The 7,666-nt window shown below is 38.8% G+C and overlaps 1 protein-coding gene across 2 annotated transcripts; it reads left to right on the top strand.

Moving 5' to 3' along the window:
* Positions 1 to 56: 56 nt before the first annotated feature.
* On the top strand, positions 57 to 5,205 carry LOC135483636 (dolichol kinase-like). 2 transcript variants are annotated; one of them, XM_064764619.1, is made up of 12 exons: positions 57 to 234; positions 456 to 549; positions 755 to 831; positions 995 to 1,177; positions 1,427 to 1,593; positions 1,890 to 1,946; positions 2,132 to 2,317; positions 2,652 to 2,873; positions 3,108 to 3,276; positions 3,463 to 3,561; positions 3,854 to 3,931; positions 4,302 to 5,205. In XM_064764619.1, the coding sequence occupies exons 1-12, from the start codon at positions 126 to 128 to the stop codon at positions 4,484 to 4,486; spliced, it is 1,626 nt and encodes a 541-aa protein (XP_064620689.1). In that variant the 5' UTR covers positions 57 to 125; the 3' UTR covers positions 4,487 to 5,205. The 2 variants fall into 2 exon arrangements, with proteins under 2 accessions (XP_064620689.1, XP_064620688.1); XM_064764618.1 differs by having other exon boundaries at positions 995 to 1,189.
* Positions 5,206 to 7,666: the final 2,461 nt, after the last annotated feature.

Below are 7,666 nucleotides of genomic sequence, written 5' to 3'. Positions count from 1 at the left end.
ACAAACAAAATATGACAACTGGCACGTATCTGCATTAGAAATACAAAATGGTGGACAAGGGAAATTTTCCAAATTTCATGAATTTTCCAACATAAAAAGTCGATTGTTCACCCTTTATTCCAAAAATGATGGCCTTGGATAATGCTGTGCTACTTGCTAGCTGTTTCTTAAACGCTTTTTTAGTGTTGTCATGTTCGGAAAGTGCAAGGAATGTTGTAAATATAGCACAAATGGGTCAGTAAAATTGACATGACTTGAATACGATGAATTAAAATTGATACTGCAAAATCATGCGGAAAATGCCCGCCCATTATGCGGTAATGGGTCTCTTCTCAGTGGATAAGTTCCTGGAGCACTGACACAGTTTTAGTGTTGCCAAGCATGTACCTGGTACATCCGAGACTGAAACAGATGTTTTTCATATTCATTATAGTATATTTTCCTCTTTTTTGCAGTGTTACTAATGATTTGTCAACTGATGGGGGTATTTCTTGAATCTTTGAACACTCCTGGGAAGGAGGCTACTAAAAAGTATTGCTGGGATGTGAGGTGAGATGTGTGACATTGATTAGTTGCCAGTTAGGCCTATATTGTACATCTTTTTATAAAGTGTGTGACAAGACTTTATATTTGAACTCGTCTTCTTCTGAGAGAATCATTTTATGCATAGATCATGAGATCTTCTCTTTGTCTTCTAAAGCCATGAACCTGTTCTCACTTTTTCGAAAGAATATAGCCGTATTCTTATTTTCAGGCCTAATGCCCAACCTGGCTACATCTACCATGCACTGTTGACCAATTGTTTACTGATGCAGTCTTTCAAAGTAAATGGTGAGCAGATTTTATGACCCGAGAGGGTAATTTTTACACAACTGACTTAATCATACCAGCTGACTAACAGCATGACATTTCTGTCTTTCTCTCTGATTTGTTGTCTGATTAAAATATGAACTTACTGCATATAAACATTGTATTGGGATTGATTTCCTTTCAGATGAATATTGGCTTGGCGTGTCTATCTTAATGATGGTCATCGTGATGTCCTCCATTGTAACGCTTGGTAACCTTCACCTGCGTCAGCCCTCCATGACGCTCCCTCCTCCCATGGATCTCTGGTCACCTGCTCACCTAGCGCTCGTCTTCATGGCGATGTGCTTCATGTCAAATTGTCAGACAGGTACTGTGCAATGTGAGTTATTCTTATAGTTTCAGCTAGATTGATGCATGATCAATTGATGAGTCAATCAATCAATCAATTCAATCGATCCATCCATCCATCAATCAATCAGTCAATCAGTCACTCAATCAGTCACTCAGTCAGTCAATCAATCATACAGCTTATTTATCCATATTCGAAATGCTGAGCTTTGTGAGTCCGCCACAGAATGATGCACGTCTCAAACATTTTCTTTAAATTTCTTTCCAGGGTGCTCCTTCTTCATTCTCATCATAGTGTGCCAATTCGTTTTTATGTGCGTTATCCGCATGGTGCTGCAACGTCTGCCAAAATGCTTTACTGTCGGTGAGGTCATGATTGTGTCTCAAGGGTTTACGTTGTTTCTTTTCTCAACAATAATAGAGATCATCTTAAGGGTAAGTTAAATACTTGTATCTAGTTTTGATAGAATGAATTAGTTCAGAGCAAGGAGATTTTCTCTGCTATTTGCTTGCAAATACTAAGCTAATTCAAAATAAAAAGGTTATGATAGTTTTTGTGTCACCAAGTACATGTGAATGTACAAATTATACATGTATCTTTATCTGTCTTCCAATGACAGAGCATTTCCCAACTTTTGAAGCCAAGTTTTCTATCACAATATCTGGTACCTATGATTCAACACTAATCTAATGTACATGTAAACGTTGACATGTTTCTATTTAATTTTCAGTTGAAATTAACAGGAGTTGGGGACTTTGCAACAAATGATGTTTCTTACTTTTCAAAGGTAAGTTTATTCTTGTGTATACATGTATTACTCTAAATCTGTGTTCAACTTGGTGTTTGATATCATTTCTTTTCATTTCTGTCTGTCTTGAAAAGATTTATGTGGGATAGATATATTTAGATTAAGAGCTGAAAAAGAACTGTTTCTGGTGTAAATGTTATATTTATGTTGGTTATCGATTACAGATCATCGTACTCACTGCTGCCGTCATATGTGCCATTCCATCATTGACGCCAGCGGCCAGATCTCCTCTTCTGTTTATCATCCTAGCTGCTGTGATAGCTGTTACCTTGACCTTGCCCCTCCTCTGGTTAGGACTCGGACAAAACCCGCTTGTGTGGTTCTTTAAATATCTCTTTGGAAAAAGAAAGGTGTGTATCAGTTTCTCATTCGCCTTTTATCAAAGAACACTTCAACACTTCTGCTTAGGTAATGGCCACTCAGAAACCCTCCAAGTCCTAATGCCTATGCTTTCTATGCCGAAACAAGATTGGTGGGTGTCTTTTTATTGGCCAACACTCTCGGGATCGACAATGGCTGTCCTCGATAGAGAGTCGTCCTGATAAGAGAGGTCAAGTTGAATGGAAAAAAGTCGATACCAAAACTAATGTTTTTAATATAGATAGGGTGTCCTTAATAGAGAGGTAAGAAGCAGTGAGGTGTCTGCTAAGCGAGGTTCCATTGCACCATCTTTTGTTGTTCCAGGTCTTTTTGATAGGGTACTGGTTGCTGGGAACAATGATAGCAGTTTCCATAGTGATGGTATACAACATGCACCCAAGTCACAAAAGTGCTGGAGTTTCAACCGCTGTTCGGAAATACTTCCATATCGTTGCCATGGCAATTTACATCCCAGGGCTGTTTTACGACCCTGAACTGCTGCGGCTTTCATCCTGTATTGCTCTTGCAATTTTTATATGCCTTGAGGTAGGTAACATTCTATAATAAAGCTGAACCCATCCAAAAGCCTTGTACTTCTCCATCTACATTGTTTATAAGATGTGTATCATTATTTTGCGGGACCAGTTGGCTCCAATGAAGCCTCTATTGCTCAGTACAGTTACTTTTGTGGTCGATTTATGACCCTTGACTAAGTTGAAAAATGTTTTGATAAAGATAATGTTGCCTCTAAAATGTTTGCTGTGTTATTTGTCATTCCAGTGTATCCGTATTCTACACATTCCCCCATTAGGAAAGCTTCTTGACGATGCATTTGGTATCTTCCTGGACGGGCAGGACCAAGGAGCTGTGATCTTGACACATATTTATCTGCTAGTTGGCTGTTCACTGCCACTGTGGCTGTATCCAGAGAACTTAGAATTTACACATGGTAGGTTTCCTTTATGAGTTTGTGTTAAGTGTTGCTGAAACTTCAACATTGTATCCCATCTGTTGGACAGGTTCTTTTCTTACATGAAACAATGGTTTATTCTCACCTGGTTCTCGCAGATCCACGATTACCACCATTTCAGCTGGACCACATATTAACTGGTGTTTTGTGCTTCATTCCTAACAGGCCCACCATTACCTCTGTTCAGTGGTTTGATATCTCTCGGTGTTGGTGACACCGCTGCTTCTGTGATAGGATCAAAGTTTGGAAGGTGCCGTTGGCCAGGTTAGTAAAAAGTGTGGAAAAGTGTTCAGTTCTAGTTTAGAGCCATCCCTTTGGCAAGTCACTTTACATTGATTGCCATGTTCATTGAATGACAACCAAAACGGTTGTTCCCTTTGCTCTGTGCCTTATATCACACAGCTGCAATAATCTGATACATCAAGTATCATATGCTCCAGTCAGACTTTGTTTCGAAAGCCAGTAAAACTTATTTTGGTCAGTTTCTGGAAAGGGACGAGGTGTATGGTATGTTTTTGTTACAGAGTTACTCAAGAGAGGTTGCTCCATTTTTCAGGAACAAAGAAAACGATAGAAGGAACATTAGCTGCTGTGCTAACCCAGCTTGTCTTCTGTGTAGCATTGTGTTCATGTGGTAAGTTCCTAAAGGCGACTCCGTCTAACAGTACTGAAATGGGTGACGTGGCATCCAACAGGCAAATCTTCCCCTTAGGTTGTCCTTACATTGACATTGAGGGTGCTTTAGAAATATCCACTTCAGGTGATATTTGTTTGCTACCCTCCTGACCAACCCTCTGAGTAGTGAGAGTTAGTCAGGCCGGGTAGCACCATATTTACTGAGCTGCCATATTGCTTGTCGAGTTTAGCAACACGGGTGGATTTCGATTGTACATGTAACTCGAAGGATTCTTGTTCAACTGGAGTTCCAATCAAAGTCGGCACATTCGGCCCACTTGTCCTACTCATCCAACACGCAACTGCACTGTCTTCTTTTACCGTTTCAGGTATTCTGCCACAGTATGAGGACCACTTACTAGCCATAATAATAACCATCATCCTGACATCACTACTGGAGGCATTCACTACCCAAATAGACAATTTAGTGCTGCCGCTTTTCATGTATACCTGCTTCCAGGCCTTGTGTCTTCATAGCCACCAAAATCACTCATCTACAAACATTGATCTATAGCCAAGGAATACACAGAAGGAGAACCTCGAAATACTAATTAATGGTCATATAGTTACATATATTCGATTTTAGATGTGTATCATTGTTAGGGTGAACATTGAATCTAGAATTGTTGCAAGGTGCTCATTTGCAGTAAAAGTTGGTTATCGCTTCAGTTTGATATTGGTAACATTGTTTTGTAACTTATTGAAGGATTGGTAATTTTCAGTTCCTTTTTATAAATAGGCCAGGGGAATAAATTGCATGTTTTTATGTAACATATCAGAAACTGAAGAGTAGGTTTCGTCCCATTGAAGACTAAGTTTATATCAATTCATAATTGGTGCCATTTGTATTTATTTGTTTGATATTCAGTTGTTAGGAGGTTTTGGACTTTTTAAAGTTGTTACAAGGGTGAATGCCATTCATAACTACTACTGATTGTAGTCTCGAGTATCAATTATCAGCTCGGAGAGTAGTTTAGATGTGCCTCTTCCCTAATTTCATTGAGAAGTTGCTTAATTCGGAGGGTGTACATTGCCTTTGTCAGTGTGTCCCAGCAAGGTATTCAGCTTTTACCATTGGAATATGTCAAAGGCAGTACAGGATTCATATACATCCTAAGCCTCCCCTGCTGGTCCGTTTTCATGTGTGGATCAGACAATTAACTACTCAAGAGACACCAGAATTTTGTCAATATTGATATCTGTGTTATGTTTCGATGGCAATAAATAAGTTTGTACAAAGAGTGTTCTATTGTCTGTTAAGCATTATAAAATCATAAGTTTTGGGTTTTGTAGTCAATTTTCAAAAGGTGCTGGTGTGTAGAGGTCAAATTCTTAGTCAAAGTTTTCTACAGCTGAACCCACCCTGGAATGTTGTGACCATGTCTTCTCCAATCATAGTGGTTGTGACTTTGTCCTCTGCCACGGGATAATACATTTATAACAATGCTCAGTGTACATTGGGACAGTGGACAGAAAAGCAGATGCGGGGTCGTCAAAAAGGAACGTGGAGACGGTCTCTTGAAAAAGAAATGAAGGCAAATGGCGGGATGACATGGGGAAGCATCGCTAAACTGGCCCAGAATCAAGTGGATACTGAAGAGGCATGTTGTCTTGACGGCAATCTTCAATGAAGTCCACAATGGCTTTGTCAATGTATTTGTCTTATCGAAAGGATTGTGACCTCATCTTTACCTCAGATAGAGAAACAACAAGCCTTTTTTACAACAACAAACTTTATATACTGTATGAGCGGTATACTATATGGAATTCATCAACAAAACTAATGCAACTGGAATACACTGACTCCATATCATCTAAACTTGACCACTTGGTACTGTAATATTTTGGCAATAAAACATTACCGTACAATGTAAGTGTAAATCTTACAATATTGATAGCAAAAGAAGCTTAAAATCACAGACAACAATAATATTGATATTAAAACAGAGTATACTATCAAAGCATCCGCTGAAACATGGCTACTTTAAGGCATCTGCATTGCACACAATGTGAAGGACAAATAGTGGACTCACTTTCTGTCTCACTGGCACTAGCCCAGGATTTCCCTGCTGTTGTCCACTCCTGGTATTTGATTCTTGATTAAACATTGATAGCCCCTTTTAAGTTCCCAAATGTATGACCACCTGTTATTTACTAATTTCTAAAGACACTACAATTACAAGTTCCAGATCAAGTTAAAAAATGTAAATGATACAAAACCTATTGTACTACAACAGTTACATTATTATAACAATCATATCATATAATAATTCATATGGTGTATCTATGATTTGAAAATGTCATCCACACATCACTTCAATAGTTTTGATTCTAATGACAAATTCACTTTCATCTCTTAATACGAAGGAACTAAACAAAAATATTGCACAGTGTAATCACAAAATGATTTGGTCAGAAGTTCAACAAATATGAACAACAATGAATACATACATGCAGTTTGTGGCAGTTAGCGCTTTGAGCTATATCAAATACTTGCACCAAGTCATGTAAACAAGCAAGTTGAGATTTCTTTCAAAGCACTTCAAAAATTTTTTGAAACACATTAAAAAATTAACATCACATTTCATTCTTTGCATCAGACCCAGGAACTCGGATTTGCCCTTTCATCCCAGTAGGACTTCTTGAAAGGACTGCAGAACAAGCAGACGCTCTGAAAAGAAATAATGTACAAAACATTGTCAAGTGCTGACTCCAGCCATCTTGTACTAACTACTAGAATACATCAATACAATTTTCATAACTGTATACTGAGCCAATAGAATACAATTGTCATAACCTGGAATTGGGACTAAATCTGACATGACTTTATACTGCATTGTCAGTGATTTCGCGAACAAACTCCCCAATTTGGTGTGATGCCGGATCACAAATGTTCAGTGTGATACGTAGGTTTTCCAACACATCCTTGTCTCTCAAATGCAAATGGAATTTGACCTGAACTCCAACTTATGGGCGGTTATTACCGCAAATAAAGACAAACCAAAGCAAAGACACTTGTGTAGCATATCAAGGACACGTACATGTAGATTGATACTCCTATGTGTGCCACATCAAAGACTTCTGGAATGCATGTTTTGTTTTTGTTTGATACAGCATAGATAAAACTAGACCGCAACCTCTTTGGGATGGACAGTTGTTTTCATGAGCCATACACAGCACAGATAAGACATGAAGGCAATACCTCTCTGGACCATACACCACGTCAAAGATAACGCTGCGAAGTCAACAGACGGCGCCACCGTCTTGGGAAAAGTAAAAAGTTGAAGGAGGTTGACACAGTTTTCTAACTTATCTCTATCCATGGTTATGATATACTAGTATGATTGATGATGTTGAAAAGAAAGGGATCTCAAAATACGACAGTCTACTACGAATAGATGCAATAGTGACATAACAACACATGTGCATTTTCCCGCTAGTCGCTTATATCAACAAAAACCTGAAGTTGTCGATGTCGTTTTTACTTTTCCCAAGACGGTGGCGCCGTCTGTTGACTTCGCATCGTTAGATGTCTTTGATGTGGCACACATAGGAGTATCAATCTACGTGTCCTTGATATGCTACACAAGTGTCTTTGCTTTGGTTTGTCTTTATTTGCGGTAATAACCGCCCATACTAACTGGTGTGTGTCCTGCCTATGCTCAGATGCTGCGACTAATCATCTGCTCAGGTC

The sequence above is a fragment of the Lineus longissimus genome, chromosome 2 (assembly GCF_910592395.1).
Source record: "Lineus longissimus chromosome 2, tnLinLong1.2, whole genome shotgun sequence".
In the NCBI taxonomy this organism is placed as follows: domain Eukaryota; kingdom Metazoa; phylum Nemertea; class Pilidiophora; order Heteronemertea; family Lineidae; genus Lineus; species Lineus longissimus.
The sequence above is the reverse complement of the archived record's forward strand: the minus strand, read 5'-3'. Positions and strand labels throughout refer to the sequence as shown.